The sequence below is a fragment of the Buceros rhinoceros genome, unplaced genomic scaffold (assembly GCF_000710305.1).
Source record: "Buceros rhinoceros silvestris isolate BGI_N320 unplaced genomic scaffold, ASM71030v1 scaffold40648, whole genome shotgun sequence".
NCBI lineage: Eukaryota > Metazoa > Chordata > Aves > Bucerotiformes > Bucerotidae > Buceros > Buceros rhinoceros.
The window spans coordinates 46,708-67,164 of record NW_010426165.1 but is presented as its reverse complement, the minus strand read 5'-3'; the positions used below and the strand labels follow the sequence as shown (position 1 = coordinate 67,164).

The 20,457-nt window shown below is 38.7% G+C and overlaps 1 protein-coding gene across 1 annotated transcript in view; it reads left to right on the top strand.

Annotated features, from left to right (window-relative positions):
- LOC104498048 (CMP-N-acetylneuraminate-beta-1,4-galactoside alpha-2,3-sialyltransferase-like) overlaps positions 1 to 20,457 on the top strand; it is a gene marked incomplete at its 3' end in the record, with an annotated part of 107,417 nt that overhangs the window by 45,442 nt on the left and 41,518 nt on the right. Inside the window, exon 3 of the mRNA XM_010141372.1 lies at positions 2,667 to 2,709. Within this exon, the coding sequence (XP_010139674.1) occupies positions 2,667 to 2,709 (43 nt within the window). The remainder of the gene's footprint in view (positions 1 to 2,666; positions 2,710 to 20,457) is intronic.

Here is a 20,457-nt window from a genome sequence, read left to right as displayed (position 1 = left end):
GGCTCTTGCAACCAGTATTTTCAAGGGAGGAAAGGGTAGGAGTGGGCTTGCCCCTTTCTGTAGCAGCAAGCTGTGTGATCAGCTCAATCCATCTCTTGTAACCATCACATCCTGACCATACTGTACTTTAGATTCGGTTGTACTTGTCTTTGTTTTAGTGGGTCTGTGTTTTATTTTATTTTAAATGAAACACATAACTCCAGACAACGATTGCCTTTTCCTGCAGCTGGGCTACGTGTGTTTGGCTTTCTCCAGGTATTTGGGGTTTCATCTGTCTTTTGTGAATCCAGACTGCTTCCAGCCAGCATGTGGGCCGCACTGTTGTGTGTCTCAGTAGCGTTTGATCCCTGTGTTTGTAGTGATTGCTAAATGACACTGGAAGTCTGTAGATAAGGCTCTGATTTTTGCTAAAAAGGAAGCTAACTTTGAATCTGTAATTTAGAACTCCTAGTGTCTTTCTTGGGGAAGTAGCATGTGATAGAGATTAATTTCCAATCCAATAGTAACACCGTGACTTCCAGAAGTCCCAGTGAGCGTGAGATGACCTGTGGTGACGGCAGCATTTCTCTGACTGCAGTAGTATGCACGTTTCACCAGCCAGTGAGATGAAGGAGCATAGATGTTTCTGGTTTGATGTTGCAGCCTGAAAGGATAATTTACACCCTACTGAAAATCAAGAACACACTTGTGCTTCTAGTTTGAAACCAGAGGTGTAACTTTGTTTTGTTATACTTCATAGATTTTTTTTTTTTTTTTGGAAAGTGCCTGTTGCAAGATAGTTAACATATATAATTTTATAAGACTACTTTATGCTTCTGTTAGTAATCATCAGTGAACATCAAAAGTAACCACCTTAAACTTAAGGAAGGTGAAATGCATGTGGCAAACAGGAGGTAAATCTTAGGAAATGTTTCAACGGGAGGTATGACATCTGTGGCTCTTGGCATTGAGTATGTGTGTGTTTTCTGAGCTTTGGTTGCCAAGCTCATCAAGTGCTGAGTTAGTAGAAAGCCCGGGATGTTGCAGTTATAAGGTGATGTGTCTCTTACTGCATCTCCTGTTCCTGTATTTCCTGTTGGGAAGAAGAGAATGTTAGCGTGAGTGGGGTGAGACTGGCATCAGGTTGGTCAGTGGCTGTATATGTTTTACAAAAAAGAATAATTAAAAAATCTCCATTGCTGTTTGCTCAGTACAGATGTTGGTTTTGGAAGGAGGAAGGGTTAGTAAAAAAAGGCTTCTTTTTTTTTTACTTTTCTGTAATGGATCCTTACATGCAGAGGAGGTAAGGTTGGACAGGAAATAATTTCTTGTAGGAGTAATTAACTGGGAGGGAGTTATAAAGAAAGTAGCAGAAGGGGAAAACAAAACTGTCAGTGTGTGAAGGAGGATGAAGGTGGAGGAGAGATGCATAGGTGCATTTCTAACCTCAAGTACAATGAGGATGGTGGGTGGCATGCAGGTGCTGACAGAGAATGGGTAGTATGTGCCAATATCAAGTGCACACATGTTCTGCAACTTCTGTTAGCTAAGTTATGTCAAACATAATTCTTCCCTTGGCTTGGGAATTAAATCTTAATGGCATGAAATCAATGGCACAGTTTACACTGACATATCTGGGGCAATCGTTCTGTCTTAGGTAGATGTTTAGGCTGTCCTGTTATGACGATAAGTGATAGTGTGAAAAGCTTGTGATCTTCTTAGGTGAACTACTGCAGCAGAAATTCTGGTGGTGTTTCACAAGGGAAGCAAGCTCTGTTTCTGCTGAGCTCTTTCTAAAAGACTATGATAATTTTTTATTTCTTGTTTCTTTTGATACATGCTGATTGTTAAGCTCTGGAGTGATGATCTTCTACTTCTCTGTGTTAGTTTTTTTATTGTATGGCAGTAAGACCCAGAGGTTCTCAGTGTGATGAGGCCCCAAGCTTAACCCAACACCTGAAGGACACTATACCTTTTAGTTTTTCTTGTGTATCACATGTGAATTTTAAATATTTTTTATTAAGTATTTGATTTACAAGATCACATTGTATTCAAAGGTGCTGAATGTAAAGCCTGCTTTATACAGAAGTTACGGTGTTCTGCTTGATAACTTTGTTTCTGTTGCTGTTTGTGGCAACAATTTTGTTTCTGGCTTTGCAATTTCCTGTTGAAAAATATCACCTGAACTTGAAGCATTTTTACTACCATGAGTGACTTTCTCTTGAAGGGCTGCTTGATTATGAAGTTGTGCATTAGAATAGACAAGGAACTCAAAGCTCTACCATGTGAGGACCTAGGAGGAATGTTTGTCATACAAATTACTGGCAAAGTGATTTCTACAGCAAGGAAAGCTTTATATATCACTGCATGCTTAGTTTCAGTAATGCTTTGTTTTTATGGCTGCAGATATTGTGGTTAATTCTAGTGGTTCCTAAATTAATGATTACCTGCATATTCTTTTTCTTTGTTATTTCATGGAGATTCTGAAATGTTAATTTGGGAATACCTTGAAGAACTGTAATACGTGATAACAGCTGCTAGCGACTGGAAATTACAATATAGCTATTTTCAGTTAAAAGTAATTATCGTCCTTCCATAAGGACTTGCTGCTTTTCAGTTCTGGTGCCTTTTGCAGAGGAGATACTTGCAGCTTTTATGATATTGTGTCCCTTGCTTTTGTTTTCCAGAATATGACAAACTGGGCTTCCTCCTGAACCTGGACTCAAAATTGTAAGTAGAACAGTAGGACTCTTCTTTGTTTCTGTAGTTACAGATTTCTGTTATAAGCAGCTTTTATGTCACCTGGGCAGTTGGCTCACTGGACTATACACACCTGGGACAGCCAAGTCCTGCAGCGACCTGGCAATTACGACATCTTTCCTTACACTAGGCTTTCCTGGCCAGCTTGGATTGCAGATCCCTGCCATTAATTCCTTAATGATTGATCAAGGGGCTATAAATGTCCACTTGTAGCCATGACTGTCAACCTGCTCTAGATATCCTACTGTTGATCTTCCAAATGAGGAAAAATGTAGTAAACATTTGAAAGGAGGAGGAGTGTCAATCAGCAAATTATTGGGATGCTTAGAAGTTTATATTTCCTTTCCACTTGTGTCTTTAAAGGAATGGAAAAATCCTCAACCCAAGGCAGTGACCATTTGCTCTGTCAGAAGAACAGCAAAGTGCTGAAGGATGATATTTATCATGCCTTTTGCTGTAAATCAGTCAAATTGGGACCGAACTTCTTAACACTAGGGGTCACTAGCGATTCTGTTTCTGAGGTCAATAGCTTTGTGGAAAATTTGGTATTGTGTGGGGAGAAAAGACTACTAGGAGCCTTTTGCCTCTACTACTTAAAGGTGCTGAAGCAATCTAGTGGCTTTGACTGACTTGATGCATCCCCTGTACAATGCACCATGTTAATATAAAAACCATTCTTAATGTTTAGAAACTTTCGTTGTGCTTACAGGGCCTAACATTAAAGTTTTGAGTTTAGTCTTGCTGAGCAGCTTGGGAGCTTTGACAATGCAATAAAAGCTTCAGAATTCTGTTGGGAAGTGCTATTTGCAGGGAACGAGACTTTAGGTAGGAAGCTGCTGGGTACGTAAGCTCAACTATAGTAACTTTATCTGGCAAAAAGGTGCAGTAGAAGAACACGAGAGAAGGAAATTATTTTTTCCCTCTAAAGGCTCTGTATCTCACTTATTGTGTGGGAAGAATGTGTTTACTGCATGAATAGCTGCTCAAGATTGCTTTCTGGTCTCATTTAATGTAGGGTGTGGGTTTTGTTGTTTGCTGTCTAGAACCTGTGCTGGTTGCACAGTCACCAGTTTTCTTTATTGACTTTTCTGTATTGGGACGTCCTTGTGACTTAGAGACAGTAGGGTATGTACCCTTACAACACTATGGGGTGAGATGATACATTATCTTCAATTCATACATGTAGAAATCAAAGCAAAGAGGTTAGTCCAAAACTGAAGCAGCTAAGTAACCTTTGAATGAATGTCTTGGTGATGGTAAGGGGAAAATGGTTTTTAAGTAATCTGATTTTGGGGTTTTTTTCCAGACTACTCTTGTGTGTTTCGTAGTGTCCGATGCATTGAACATGCCCACTGGCTGTCCACACGGTTCTGACATGTGAGCTCTGGATGCTGGCCTGTGCTGTCTCCAAACCACTGCTTCAGTCTGCTCTTCCTATTCTCTTCCATGTTCACTGTCCTTTTCTTTGTTGCTTTTAGCAAGTCCCAGCAAGCCTTCCTTCCACTCAAGCCTCTCTTACATCCTTATTTTTCTCTTTTTTGCTGACTTACCTACTTTGCTTACAGCTCTGGCCTGCTCCTTATACTTTAGTGGGAGGCCAAGTGAAGTTTTTACCTGCTAGAAGACTTCCTAAAGCCTATTTTTTTTTTTTAATTAAAACCTCTCCACAGCAAAACATCTCCATTATATTTGATTAAAGAATGATTTTGTTGACTACTTAAAGATCTATATAGCACTCTAAATGAGCATGTTTGCTTTTCAAAGTCATAAAGTCAGCTTCTGGAAAGACTTGTAATAAAATCAGCATGATTAAAATAAATTCTGTGAGGTTAAGGAGCAAAGAAAGCAAGTACTACGTGTAGGTGAAGTAACTTTTTTTTTTAGAAAACTGTAAGTGTCCTTTGGGTTTAGGTTGAGGTTTTTTCCTTTTTTTGCTTATTTGTTTATTCTGTGGAAGTAAAGCTAGCACTGCTTTTTAGAATGGACCTGATGACCTGTAGAGTTCTCTTCCAGCCAGAATTGTTCTATGATTATTTCTTTTTTCAGTAGCAAGGAAGCCAGAAAAAAAAAAGATGAAAATACCATAAAAGGTACTAAATAAATTTTGAAAGAAAATGAGTGAGAGCCTAGAGGAATTTGCTGCTGTTCCACAGTTCACCATGTGTAGTCAGGGTACCAAATGTATTTTCGAAGCATATACTGAATTCAGTGGAACTTAGTGGTTAAAAATTCTTCCTGTGACTCATTCAAGATCACTTCATCGTATAAGCGCTTTCTGGTTAAAAAAAAAAAAAGACCTGTTTAGAGTTGAAAGGGGTAATATGTTCTGCACTGATGACTTTATTGGCAGAAATAATTTAATTACATCTGTTGTGATATAATCATTCTGGAGGAATTTTGCCATAGATCATAACTTTATAGGATTCACTTAATTGACAGCATGTGAGAGTCTTGTGTGACTTGAAGTACTTGGGGCCACAGTTAGTTTTCTCTCTTTTTTTTTCTTTAATCTTTCATTTGTTCAAAATCTGTTGCTGGCTATGTTAGTTGATGTCATTTAAACTAATGACCTGGAGGACTAACATTTTTTATAAAAGTAGATCTGCATAAAAATTTCAGTGCTCTGACTTGTATTTTAAGTGGCATTATACAGCAGAAAGTGTTTGACATGAATAAATAGTAATGTGTCCATTTGCCTTTGTATCTTTAATTTTTTCATCTATTACTACTTCAGTGTCCTCTGCCCTGTAGATGTCCAGCGCATGTTATTCAGGTGTGGTATATTCTGTTGCGGTTACAACAATGTAATGATTCTGTTCAGTGGTTCTCTTTGAGTTCATGGAAATGGCAGTAAAACCAAATTTGTTCGTGTTGGAAAGAAAATCCATCACGAGTACTCGAGAAGTGTTTTCTGTGGGAGTTGTATTTCTGATGTGTCCCTTGTTATAGTGACAGGAGGGCTGGTACGGCCGGGAATCTCACCTGGAAGGGGTTGGCCGGTTTTAAAGATAGTGTATGGATGCTTCATGGAAATGACTTGTTCTGAGCAGAAGTTTTGTTGCTCTGAGCTTGTCACAGAGGAGAATATCAAGAAGAAAGCTACTTCCTTTCTGCTGCCTGTGCTTAGGCTAACTGTTCTTTGGAAAGTCTTTGAGGTTTTAAAAAGCTGAATGGTGTGCAGGTGAGGATTGTTAATGAAATATAAGATGAATGGAAAGCTGAGGACATCTGTAGGCAACATAGTTCATGGATTAGTTGTTTCCTTAGTCAAAACAAGACCTAAGGCTCCTCAGAACCAGATTAGTGAAAAAGATCTGTCACAAGAGCAGTTTATCTTTTAGATATGCTTGTACCGATCGTAACAACATTAGCTAAATTAGAATATCAAAACAAAATATGTACACAGTACAGATCCAGACCAGTCACATCAATTTCTCCAAAGTAAAGACCAGAGCCACATACCATTTAAAACCCTTTAAGAATAAAATCCAACTTTTAGTGGTTGTGTAGAGAAAAAAAAAGTACTTACACAAAAAATATGATACAATTCACAGGTCTTAATTCTTGGAGGGAACAATACTTCCTGAACAACTTAAGGCCATCGATCACGTAAGTGACTAAGCCAGTGGATTACCAGGTGCCACTAAATGCCAAGATTTGCAGTCGCTTTCCAATGTCTGTGCTTGGCAAAGGGTTGCATACTTTTATTATTATTAAATATTTATATTGTAGTAGATCTTTGAGGCTGGCCAGGTCCTAGAAACAAGAATCTCATTCACTGCAAATTCTGAATCGTTCTCTTAGCAGAATCTGTTTGCAGTGAATTAAATGAGATTTCTGTAGGAGGATCAGCATATGATCATGTCGTTAATTACAGACTGTATCTTAATGCATATTTAGTGGGCTCAGCCGAAGGCTGCATGGTCATTCTTTATTCTGTCACTTACTATTCTGTGAATGCTTTGTTTAGTTACCTTAATGATTACTTTGAGTATGCCTTGGCATGTTACAAGTGCAGATTCTCTAGACTTTTATATGTGAAAAACCTATTTTTTTGTAATAATCCGTGTAATTTGGGTTGTTTCCCTTGTGGTATTGCCCTCATGCTTCTGTACCAGCTTTCCTTACTCTGCTGGCATGCCATGTACTTGGTGAGATGGAAGCTAGTGACTGCTACTTCTGTCCTTGTTTCAAACTCATCCTTCAAAAATTTTCAAAGGTGTTTTAGCAGTTATGTTGGCAATTTGATGCTTCTAATCAACAGCCAGAAGAAAGCTTCCCTTGGGTGATGGTAGATCTTTTCACTTGCTCCCGCAGTCAGCTTGAAACCTTGGATGTTACCATCTCAGCTTATGAATGATGGATGAAAGTCCCAGGGTTTGACTCTGACTGGGGAAGAGCCACTCTATTAAAGTTTTGCAAATGTCAGAAGATGTGCTTGAGCTTACTGAAATAATTCTTCACTTAATCAAAAAGATATTGGGTATTACAATATGTTAACTTGAGAGAGAGTAAATTCTTCTTAAAGGTAGAAGCGGAAAAAAATTGCTACCCCTTTCAATTAGAAAAATTACTATGAGATCAATGTGGTTAATACTAACATTGTATAAATACACAGGATATTAACTATGTGCTGTATGTATTTTGTATTGTGTGCTTTGGGAATCTTAGGCAACACTGAATTAAAATGAGGAATATTTTTTCCAATGGGCTGTGTGCTTTGCTAGACATTTTGTGATACTGTGTTATTTACAGTTTTTCCAATATTACAGAGTAGATTTGGAAGGTGCAACAAAGATTTTTTGAATATCCATGATTTTTTCAAACTTGGCTTTAAAAAGAAAGGGCAAAGAAATTGAGTCTTGGTGGGGGGGGCGGGGCGGTGTGCAGCCAGAAATAACAACCTTCACCCTGTAAACTCAAGCAAAACTTCATCTAGACTTTGAAAAGACTGTAAAAATGGGAGGGGATTTGGGCTAGGGAAACACACAGATGGGGTTACTTCTGTTTGTTGAAATTTCTTTACTTCAGAGCTTTAATAATGAAGAACTGAAACAGAGCCCCTTCCCCTCATTTTGCTTCTAGGGTGGGAAGTTGCTTTGAAACTGTTTGTGCCTATGTGTGGTACTTTGCCATTAAGCACTGTAAAAATAAGCAGTAAATGTGTTGGAATGCTGGACTTCCCCCACGCTTGCCGCTGTGGCTTTTCTTTCTGCCCTGTTTTCCTTTCCATTTGCCCTTTTGTATTCCTGCAGTCCTGGGGGGAGTGGGGGGAAGTGAGAAGTCCCAATGGTTTCTCATCCTGCCTAGGCAGGGGTAAGAGTGTGTCTCATGGGCTAAATGGAGGGATTCTGACCATCACAAGCAAGAGCATCCTGATACTTTTTCTCGAAGATTATTTCAGCACTTAGCATGCTTTACAACACTGGTATTTTCCTGGCAGTGGGTTATTTGTTTCTCTTTCAGTTCAGATTTTTCTTTGACTTAATTCATGTCTTTCTACCTAATCTCTTCCAAGCTGTACTAATTGTTTGAACACTGCAAATATTTAAGAAAATGAACCCTAGTTCTTCACAGTGATTCAATAACTGGACTGTTTGTTCATCCATCAAACCTCCCACATTTTGGTGGAATGTAACTGCCATCCTCAGGTTTTTGTTTTGCTCTTTTAGCTCATTTTGGTTTTTTTTCAGTTTTGATTCTTTGGAATTCTCATAAGAATGTCTTACATGAGTCTCCATTATCTAACTTTGGGATTCCTGTGTTAGACACAGCCTCGGTTGATGAAGAAGTTTAAGACTGTAGAATGCAGAATTACTGGCTACTTAGAACTGATTCATTCTGTTAAGTGCAAACAAAGTCAAAAACTTCTGTTTGGTGCTTTTAAAAGGGCCACTTTCCTGAAGCTGGAAGTAATTATGCGCCAAACCATGTGGTAAAAGAATGTAAAGCAAAAAAATATGGATGGCTGGGCATTGTTTAGAACAGATTTATACTGTTTGCCCCGGCAAGTTCAGTTTCGTAAGACAGAAGTGTTCATGGAAAAACAGTTTTACTAAGAATATAAAGGAAAACAGTGATAATGTATTTATAGAAAAGGTAGATGTGTGCAGCAAATACATGGAGTTTTGTTATTTGGATGAGGTAGAGAAAGTGCTTGCCTTAATATCAACAATAAAAATTCAAGCAGCAGATACCTAAATTTATATGCTTTGGAATTGGTATGTCTGGAGAACATTCTGGAATTTCTAAAGTATTTCTAAAGAAGTAGCTGAGAACTTTTTAGACTGCTAGAGATTATTAATAAATCTTTGAACACTAGGGGTTCTTCATATTCTTGGCAGAAAGTTGGTGTAGAAAAATCTTAAAAGCAAAATGGAATGTCTCATAAGCTTTTCAACCCGTTTTTGATTCCGAGCATAGTAACACAATGGCTAATATGAGTTTCCACACAAAAAAAAGGAGATTGTAATATGTACAGTTGCAATTAATGGGCATATTAAATAGGAAATGCTTTTGGGGCTTGTTATTCCATTGAATGTCTAGGAAGGTGCCTGGTGTGTGTGAGATTGCCTTCTTTCTTGATATGTTTCTCCTAGGACTGAGTTTGCATATTTTGTGTTCTTTTAACCAACCAGACTAGTTGTATAAAAAATGGGAAAAGAAAAGGCTTAGTTCTTTTTATTCCAAGCCATATGTTTAAGGTGGAATGCTTACTTTGCTTGTAGTTCTTCACCACAGTAGCATTAACCTAATTAAATGTTTGTGTTTTCCTGGGGTGGATATGATTACAACTACTTAACTTTACAAGTTTCTATTAAACTGTTGTTTGGGCAAAATTTTTTAGAGTTGTTTCATTCACAGGAGGCTAAATTTACTTTAGTAGCAAAATCCAATTCAGAGATTATCTATGAGCTCATAAATGACATGGGGCCCTCCTGTTGCTTTATCCTCTTGGGAGAACATATAAAAATCCACACTTCATCTTCTTCCTTCAAAAACTATTCTAAAAGTCAGAGATAAATTACTTTAGTTCTTGTCAGCTTCTGCTGGCCAGCTTGTTGAGTTTCTGGTTACTGAATATCCTCCTACAAAGACCTGTTCCCACTCTGAATCACTAGGAAAATTGAATGGATTGGGCTATCTTATCTAAGCATTGATCATTCCCAAAACTGAAGAGGTTAGAAATACTGCATAAGGATCATTAATAGAATTAGTCTCATTCTAATTAGCTATATATTTTACTGTAAGGACTAGGCATTCTGTGGGATCATGGGTTCTGGTACAGACTGATGTTAAAACACTGGCGTTCATCATTGTGTTCTTGATATTGGTCGTAACGAAGAAAGTCCCAGCACACATTGTGGAAAGAAGTGATTCATTGCTGCCTGTCCTGAATCAAAGCAGCTGTGAGATTGGCATTTCCAACCGAGGCAACTCTTCCATCAGTTTAATGACAAAGGCATGTATGTGATCACCAAGCATCAACTCCTCTGCACCTGCCTGGATGGACATAGATCCATTCTTGCAGGCCAGCACTGTTCCACTCCAAAGAGAAAACTACTTCCCTTTTGTTTGCCCTTGGAAGCGTTTTAGGGAGTCCTCATCTGATGGCTGAATGGAAGTCAAGTGTATTTCAGCAAGGGAACATTATACCTTTTATCTAGCCTGCCTCTGAAGCACACCTCTTACTCTGAAGAACATGGTTATAGTATCTAGGCAAACTTGGCTGTCAGCTCCTGATTTATATTTTTCTGTGGCTGTCTGTGAGGCAGTTTTGTAAATGGGGTGTCTGGGAAGAGGCAGCTTACTTTATTCAGTCTGCATCTAAATTTGTCTTCTGCATTGCTGTAGCGTGACCAGAGACGTCAAAGCTTTGCTGCCTGTATGTGCTAAGAATGTCATATATAAATTTTAAGAATATGTGGTAGGTCATCAAGGGAGGGAAGAGTTTGGTGAAACAAAGACATATAGTCATCTTGCATGCTGGGGAAGGATAGCAAAACCAAGACATACTTCTAACAGCTGTGATTATAATCTATTAGGTAAGAGAATAATATTATATTTATGCTGAAAGAAAGCAGGAAGACTTACAGCTGCACTTGAGAAGAACTGTCTAGCAGAAGAGAGGATGGTGATCTGCCAGGCAGTGACATGCTGTGAAACCATGGTCTTTAGCTTTCTACAGAGACGATAAGCTAGAGGAACTGTAGGTGAGAGGATCTGAAGGAATCCTGTTAAATATAATCCAGAGGTATACTTTCTTTTACTACTACTGTTCCCAGTCTTATGACGGGAAACCTGACAGTAAGTCCCGCTTAGTAAAAATCTCTTTATTACAGTGTTTGAAGTTCTTCTAGGACTGAAGAGCAAGATACGTTTTGATTAGATTGATGAATTTAGAATATTCTTTTTCCCTGAAGATGATGTTGCTTCTAGTATTCTTGACAAATCTGCACTGGAGAAGTACTCTAAAGGACCCCAGACCTGACAGGGGCCGATTAGAGAGCTGGTGATGCCCGTTCCAATGAACAGAACATGATGAAGGCTGTTTCGCAGCTGGAAGGTTACTTACAGCTGTGTCTCGTGCTGTGTCGAGGAGGGAGTCCTGTAGCAGTTGTTCCTGTAAGATATTTTTGAAGTTAAGGATGTTGGAATTGAATTGTGAGGCTCAGATGATGTCTTCTCTAGTTGCTTTTGAGTAAACCAAACAAATTAGCTTCTGTGAAATACTTTGTACTCTTACATCGCACAGACATCCATGTGATTCTTTCTCAGCTCGCAGCAGAAATGGAAACAGGCAGAAATGCTACTCCTGACACTAGCTGCAGCCTCACTCCTGCTCTCACCAACAAGAACCAGGACCACAAAGAGAGGGACATAAAACTGACAGACCATGTATTTGTTGTTTCTTCCTTGTCTGTCATATAATCTGTCCCAGCTTGTTTGAGAAGGATAAACTGAAAAGCCAAGAAACAAAATGGTTTTGTCTTGCATACTGAATGTGTTTGGATACTTCAGACCTTTTAATTCCTACCTAGAAATGTTTTCCTCCTGGCTCTTTAAAAGGGATAATCTTCAAAGATCTGAAAAACGTGAGCACTGTCCTGTACAGCTGCAAAATGTCGAGTGCCTTCCTCCTGCTCCTTTTCATCCTTCTCTAGTGGCCCTTTTTTACACCACTGAAGGCAAAAATCCCCAAAGGTGGTTGTGTCATTTGAATGTTTTAGTTTGGGACTCTGATCTGGATTCAAAAGGATTCAAAGCTGTGTTTTATCATCATGGAACTTAAGCTCATGTGATTTTTGTGTGGTATTGCTGTTTTGATGAATTAACAAGGAGGAGAGGGTAGAATTTGTTTTGTTGAGAAGTGAAACCTATTTCAGTGCTCAGCCTTGGAGCTCTCCTTTAGCTAGTACACCAAACATCTCAGAAAACCACTTCTTCCTCTCTTTTGGAGAGCCATCAATAACCTCCTCCTGATGTAGGACTGACGTTCAATGAAGTTAGGGGGGCATACAAGGTGAAAGAAGGTCTCATTAACTGGGCTGTTCACAGTTCTTTGAGACAAACTTTATTCCCTTTATCGACCTCCTCGTAAGTCACCGTGGTTACCTGTGACAGTTTGGATGTTGGTGGATGGCCTTTTCAGACAAGCAGCTGCTCTTCGAAGTGAGTGAAAAGTTATCTTAGCAGAAGAACATTCACTTGAAGAATGTATGGAGTCACCAGAAGAGTTTTTTGATCTGGGTGGCTCTGAAGCTGTTCTTACTATGAAGGGTTCTGGCTACTCTTAATTATTTTCCTTAAAGCACTTTGGGCTTTGGTAGTGTTGTGAGGGCATGTTTAGTCACAGTATCTACAAGGGTTCCTCCAGGTCAGGGATGTGTTCTGTATTTACAGCAAGGTTTCTGGAGGAAATGTTTTCCTCCCAATATGTAGCCTTCCTCTTCTTAAGACCTCAGTGGTACTTATTAGATTGATGTCTCTTTGAAATCATGATATCTGTCTCTAATAGAGGTCAGTGAAGACAGCTTTTCTGGACTACTACAGAAAGAAGATTGAGGAGAAATTCAGAGCCTCATGACTATATACAGCATTTTGTAAAACTGCTGTTAAACCACATTCCCCAATTGTGAAGTCGCCTCTCTGTGTACCACCTAAAGCAATTTGTGGACTGACCAGCTGGGTTTTTTCCTCCCAATTTCAGTCCAGTCCAGAAAAAAAAGCCATTGCCATATCCAGAGTCTTTTTCTTTGCTTAAGAGGAATTAAGTTGTTATTCCTTCCCAGGCTGTCCAGATCTTCCAAAGAGAAGTTGAAAGGGCAACCTTTATCGCCCTTACCTCTGCAAAGTTACTGAAGGAACTGAAAAGGGAGAGTGGTGTGAACTGTTAAAGATTTGCTATCAGGTAGCTGAGAGAGATTTTTCCAAGTGGGATTTATTCTCCTAAGCTTTGGTCTCTGCCAGTTGCCTGTGCAATAGATCTGCCACAGCAGCAGAAAGAGTTGAAATTCCTTGTGGGAAAATAAAAACGGGCAGAAAGATTCACCTGCTCCAATGTCTTGTCTCAAAGTGCTCCCTAAAATTGTTTAGGGAAGGAGAAAGATAGACTAGTGTAACCTTCCAGCTTGCAAGGAGAGGAAGCTTTGGTATTCCTGAGTCAGGGGTGCTGTTAGACCTCTTAATAGCTTTTGGTCCCGTTTATACATCTGGCTTCTATAACATACTAATGTAAAGAAATCTACCAATTAACTGCATATTACATGAAGGAAGTGCTTCCTTCTGTCAGTGTTTTACAGTCTCTGGGATATTTTTAGTCAATGTTACAATGATATGGGAAACAGTGGATAAAAAATCACAATCTGCTGTGCCAGTGGGCTCTCTCACCTAGCCGAACACTGTGAGCATTCACTGAAATGAAGTGTTCTGTAGCCTGGCTGTGTTCTGCAATGAAATTAAATAATTTTTTCAGAAGGAAGATTTGGTGATTAAAAACTTAGCGTAATGGATTTTCTCATTTGGCATTTAAAACTGCTAAGCACTGGATTTTTGATATTCACATCTACTAAACTGTAGTATCCACAGACAAAACACGTGTATTTTTGACAATGATGCTTCAGGATTTCTTGGTTGATCTTTCCCCCCGCTCCCCCAGCTGTAGGCTTTGTTGGAGTATTTTAGCTTTCAGATGTACCAATTCCTCCTAGTCTGAGCAGGGGATTTCTGGATTCTAATTGGGTTGAATTATTTATTCTAATCTTTTTAACACTTATTTCTCTCTCCTGGAGTTTCGCTGCTGGTTCATTACACCACAAATAGAAAAACATTGTTCCTGATCCAAAAAAAGCACTGCCCATTTGTAAATGCAACAGATGAGGGTTGGTGATGAAGACTTAAGGGTTACAGCAACAAATTTATGACATTTAAATTTATCTTCTTGCATTCCTTCATTTGACCGAAGATGGATGTGATAGGTGAGCATTTTATTTGCTATCTGACTTTTAATTAGATCATTTTTTATGGCCATTGTGCTAACAGTGAGTTTTGAGAGGTATTTAAATAGAGAATTGCAGCATTTAATTTTTGCAACCTTTGAGAATTATTGTCTCTATCTGTAAAATGAGAATATTGATATTGGTTATGAGGATGGAAACCAGTAATTTTGTGTTTATGGAAATGGAAACTAGAACAGATAAAAGTCCAATAATATACATTCAGGAATTGTGCTGATTACCAGCAAGTTAATTCATTATTAAGTTACAAGTTTCTTCTATCCAAAGATTAATAAGTAATCAAACTCAGGGAGCAGTCATATTCGTATTTTTATTTTTTCTTTTTATTTTCTGTGAAAATAAGATTACTGTATTTCATGCTTCTTGTTTAGTCTAACAATTGGTATTTCAGCCAGTTGTTTTCTCCTTTCCATATTTCTTTAAAAACACAAACCCTCAAATGGACTGTTTTCTTTACTCCTTATCTGTGTCTGTTTGAACATAACTCTGTTTTTCCTCTGGTCTGCTGGTCTTAAAGGTAAGATGTAACAGAAACAGAAATTTTAAAAAAGAGGGAAAGTTTATAAAAACCAAAGGAGATCAAGGGTGTATTACTCAATTCTTGGAGGAGTATGCAGCATGAGGTCGCATACAAAATGTGCCATGGAATTTTCTTGGATTTTTTTATCTGCATCCTTTGAATCTGGTTTTATAAACTCAGCATTTAGTTTCTTTATTTACTTATTTAAAATGGTTAAAAAAAATTAGAGCTTGAAAACTTCAGATTCTTTTGTCCACAAGGATCCCAACACTTTTTTAGGAGTTAATAAATGGTTATTAATTGAGAAGCTCTAGGCAGGGTTGTTGGATACTGTAAATTATAAGAGGTGGCACAATGACGTTCTCTTTTCTGATAGAGAAATCACTTAGAGCTGAATTTTTAAAGAGATATTTATGTATGTAGCACTGCAGAGACTAATCTGAAATTCCTTCTTCCTGGAGATCTAATTCGTGTTATGTCAGACACCAGCAGTGGAATTTGGTAAGGAAGTAGGATCCTTGTGCCTTTTTCTGTGGATGGAAACCTCTTCAGTGTGTTTGTGCAAAGACAACATTTCATAAAGGGCAAATGTCATTGCCAGTTGGTGGTCGTCACCTGTCAGTACCCCTCTGCCTAGCATGCATTTCCCACAGGGTTGCATTGACTTTGCATCGGGTCTTCATTCAGGGCTATGGAGGTGGGTCACGGGTTTTGGTGAAGTCTTTAAAACTTTGTTTTCCAGAGCAGTTTAATGTAACCTAATCTTCTTCAGCTGGAGCTCTTGAGTAGTCCAAATAAATAAAAGTATGTGTTGATTATCTTTGCTGTTAAGAAATTAATTTCATGAGAAGCCACAGTTCTTGGTGGAGAAGCAGAACAGGGTGGGGTTTTTAGCATGCATCATGTCTTTTTAGAAAGGGAGATTTGGGCCATCTCTCCTCATACTTGGTCATGCAACCTACTTGAGGAATTTGCTTACATACTGAAGTAACATTTGAAAATATTTACATCTGTTTAGCTGGCTATAGTGTGATAGATGTGTTTCCTGTTTCTTTCAGTCTAAGCAGTCTGCTTTTCCGCTTCTGTCTATCTCCTCATTCCTTTCTTCTGTTTGTTTAGTTTTTCCTCATCTGGAACTAGAAAAATACCAAATATCACACGATCAGGCCCTGTAATACTTTGTACCATAGTTTGGAAGCTTCTGACAGAGCTGAAATCAGAGGTCCTTAATCTTCTCCCTCAGTGTGTCCTAACCGACGCTGTGCTCTTGTTGGACATGGAGCTTTAGCCATGTACCAAGAGGATTTGTTAGCTCATCTGGTTTCCATAGCCTCTTGCACTCAAGATGATTCTGCCTGAAATGACATGATGATTGTGACTCTACTTATGTAAATTAAGATGTGGAAATACTTTTTTTTTTTTTTCCAGTCCTCTGCTATTAACTGGTGTGTGGGGAATTTAGTACTACATAGGTGAAGGCAGCTCTTGTTGTTCATGACCTCTGTTGTTCGTTACTTCTCTTCCTCTGACTGAGTAGCAGTAACTGAAGGAGAGTGTAAGACCTGCATCACCAGACCTGCTAAAGGTGTCCTCCTATGCCTTTAGATGAACTGGTAGCATTTGCTGTGAAGCTGATAGTCTGTAATGAAGGGGAGAATTGATAGGTCACTTTACTCTCTCATCTGTCTCTTCAATAGAAGTCCTTGCCAGTTGAGAAGGGAGGGCTGGTTTATGGTTTTGTTTCAGGGCTTTTTCCCCTCTCAAATGGGATTCGTTGCTTTACATGATTATGAGATCTTATGAAAAAGCATATTGAGGACCGGAAGCTGTCTTTTTATTAGGTTTTAAGTGATGTATAAAACAAATACCATTTGAAGACCTATTGACCCTTTATTATTAATTAAAATATAAACAAATATACACCCTCGCCACTCTGGTTTGTGTCTTCATTAATGTTGTTTGCAGCAGTCTTGCAATTTTGAAGCGATCATTTCTTACTGTATGCTGATTTAAAGGTAGCCTAGGCTTTATTTGGGGGGAAACTAAACTGAAAGCTTTATTCCAGAAGTCTGTGAAATGCAACAATATTTCACTGAGGACATAAGTCTCCAAAGTAAAACTTCGGACCAATATTGAGCCATGTGTGTATGTGATAGATATATCTGTCCTAGGGAATCCAGCTGGAGTCCTATCTACAATAAGATGCCCTGAAGCTTGTATGGTGTAGATATGGGGTCTCAGCGTTAATTGCTTTGATTCAGTGATCTGCCAAATTACTCACAAATATTTTGTTATTATTTCATAATAACCACTGTTTTACACGTCTCTCACTTGGTGTTCTCATCACGCCTCCTATTGATTCTTCAGGCATCCTGACATACGTTTTATAGGGCTGCTCTATAGGTATGACTCAGGTTATTTTGGATCAAAGAGAGGGAAACCACAAGGCAAAGGGTTAACCTACAGAGCACATTGCCAAAGAACTCCTTTTTCCTTGGTTTAGAAATGTATCAGTATATGTTTTGTGTGCAAGAGTAACAGCAAGAGAAATTGGTCCTCAAAGAAGATGATCTCAAGCAGGTAAGTTTTGCAGGTTTTACAATCCACAATTTAAATTCCAGGTGGAAGGAAAAGGAGCAAAATCTGTCCCTTAAAGTATATTTTGTAATATTCAACTACATGAGCTTAGTTGCGGACTTTTTTTTTTGGTAGTTGGAGCACAGTTTGTGTTGCTAATTTCTTTTTAAGTTGAATTTAGATTCCAGTCCTGTGAGGATGACATGCTGTCCCCGATCAAAACACGATGAAGGAATTAAGCATGGTGATGTCTTCACATTTGGCAGATGTGTGTTGTCCTTTAATCTCAAATATAAGCAGAAGGAAAAAAATCTTGTAACTTTTTCGAAATCCTCTGAAAGCTGATGGATTTTTAACGTATCCAAATTGTGAAATTTTGTGAGGATTGATGTCCACATAACAATGTAGAGAAGCACAGAAATTCTTAAGAATTCAGGATGTGTGCTAGTCTCATAGAACATAAGTCAGGGAAAAGAAAATCAAGAATGCATTTTCTTTTCAGTGGAATAAACTAATTACTTCCCTTTAACTTCAGCTTCATGCAGACACTAGTTTAAAAACTGCAGATGTTTATGATTACTGGCTATATATTATTTCCCTTACTCTGGATAAATTTTTTATCGTAGTGGGGTTTTCCTGCAAAAAATCTGAGCAAAATTTAATTATATCCTTTCTGCTGTGTCCACTAGCTCTTTAACTGCCTCAACCCAAGTGATGCTTTCACTGAAACTAGGAGCATGAGAATCAGGTGCTGAAATAATATGCTCGGACCTGGAGGATGTAGAGAAGATTTGCACCTTTGTTCCATGACAGCCCTGGCTGGCTTCCTGCAGCAGCTGTCTGTGTGATTGGGAGAGTGTTGGGTTCCAGGCACGGGAATGGGGCTAGTGAGATGAAGCTGTTTACTAGTAGAGCACTAAAAGCAATATTGTTTTGGTTGGTGCTTAGTTCTTGACCCATCTGTTGTAAGCAGCATTCAGGATTACAAAACAAGAACCGAACATAAGCTTTTGTAATGCTGTGCACCATGTTTTGGTTATTTGTCAGGTGGCCTTTGCAGAATGTTCTTTCAGTAATATTGCTGCTTCCGTTTGGAAATATGAACCATAACCAAAGCAGCAGCAATGTATGCAGCAGTGTATGTAGTGTAAGTACGTTGTTGTCAGATCAAAGGAGATGCTTATTCATACGCTTCAGTTCTGTGTAATTCTCTTGCTACAGAACAGTGTATCAGCAGTGTGGTTCTGCAAAGCTGGATTTGATTGTAAAATGTAAAGTTGTCTATGGGTCACTTCATGAAGGATGTTTTGCAGTATGATTTATGGAAGAACAATCTCTGCGAGGTCTGTGGATCTTGCAGAAAAAAACCACAAACTAAATTTATAATCTGAAATTCCATTAGCTTGGATCCTTCATGTGGTAGCAGAATGGTAGACAGCAAGGCTGCATCCTCCTTACTCTAAATGCTGTTGTTGTTGTGGGCTTCTTGTTATGAGCATGCTGGCAGTGACAGCGTGTACTGTGTAATCTGAAAAAATTGAACAAATCCAGCGTGTTCCTGGATGGATTGAAAACTTAGAATGCCCATTTCTAGTTTTCTGTAGCCTTCTGGCTCAACGCGTGGCTAGAGGAAAGGAGATGAGCAAATGTTGAATGATACGAGATGGCAGCTACCATTGTTTTATGAGAATTGTTCTGCCTCTGGCACTCTGGATCATGCACTTTGTCACATCCAAGAAGCGTTAACAGCTTGGCCTCTTGGGCTTCAGCAGCTCTGACTATCGTTGTGGGTTTGTTATTGACAGCTCCACCATCAGCATGCGGCTCTGATTGGCATTCTGTGCCACTCAAATGAATGAGGGCTTCAGCATCCTATTTTGCAGGAACATCATGATGGGCATCTGAGTGACATTTTAACTTGATAATGAAAGCACCATTAAATCAGAAAAGAGAAAAATGCCTGTGTTTGTGGCACAAGATAATTTCTGTGGCCCCTGAGGTCGTTTGAGAAAGGCCTGCTGTTGAAATAGTTATACGAGTTTGCCAGCAATGAGTCACTACCATGATGGCTGCAGATAAATTCCAGTTGCTCTTTATTTGTTTTTGAAGATTTTGCTATTAGGTGTTTCTGTATGTTGCTTAAAGAATAAAATTCCGGCAACACTTAAATTTGCTTCATAGAGATTAAGATTTCCCACATTAATTTCTGAAAAGCTGCAACAAGCCACGATTTGTACACATTTGTACCCGCCCCTTCTGACTCTGTCAGAGGGGGTAAAACCTTCTGCTTTGTCAACAACAGGCCGTTCCTTCCTGATCCTGTTTCTAAAGAAATCCTAATGGGAGTCAGAACACAGATCGTTTGTTTCAACTCTTCAGGATTCAAACTTCTGCCGTAACTCTCATTTAGAGATTTGTATTATAATATCACCTGTGGAAACTGAACTTGTGCGTTTGGGTTGTGCTGGGTCATGTTACACCTGTTACACCTCTCTCTCCATATCCATCTAATATATTTAGGAAAATCTAAACTTTGCTGTAAATAATTGACAGTGTAAATATCCAAATGTATTGTTCTGCTATCCTGTAGGTGATAGTAAAATACTACATGTTTTGACCAAAACTATGCAGGAAATCTGTGGCAGAACCAGAATTGCATCCGTGATCTTAAGCTTTTTCTGGTGCTTTTCATATGCAGAGGTCTTAAACTAAATACTTACAGTGACTTATTATTTTCTCCAGTTTATTTCCTCTTTCAGCTGTTGAAGCTTGTTGATTTTTATTCAGCAGAAACAGATCTTTTTTAAGAACTGTAGATTTAGGAGTTTTTGTACTAATTGGACAGAATCGTAAATTGTAGCTATTGTAAAATTAACTTTCCATCTATTAATCACCTAGTTGAAACTGGCTAGTGTTCTCTTGGGAGGTGACCCTAGGACTAGTACAAGAAGGATAGTTACTACCAGTTCAGCATGGAGTTACTCTCATTCAGATACATAATTTTGCCATCCAGAGTTCTGTTTGCACCACTACTTGCAGCTCCTCCAGGAGCAGCTCAGGAGTCCTCTGCCTTGAAACTCCCTGAATCCACATGCGTTCCATTCA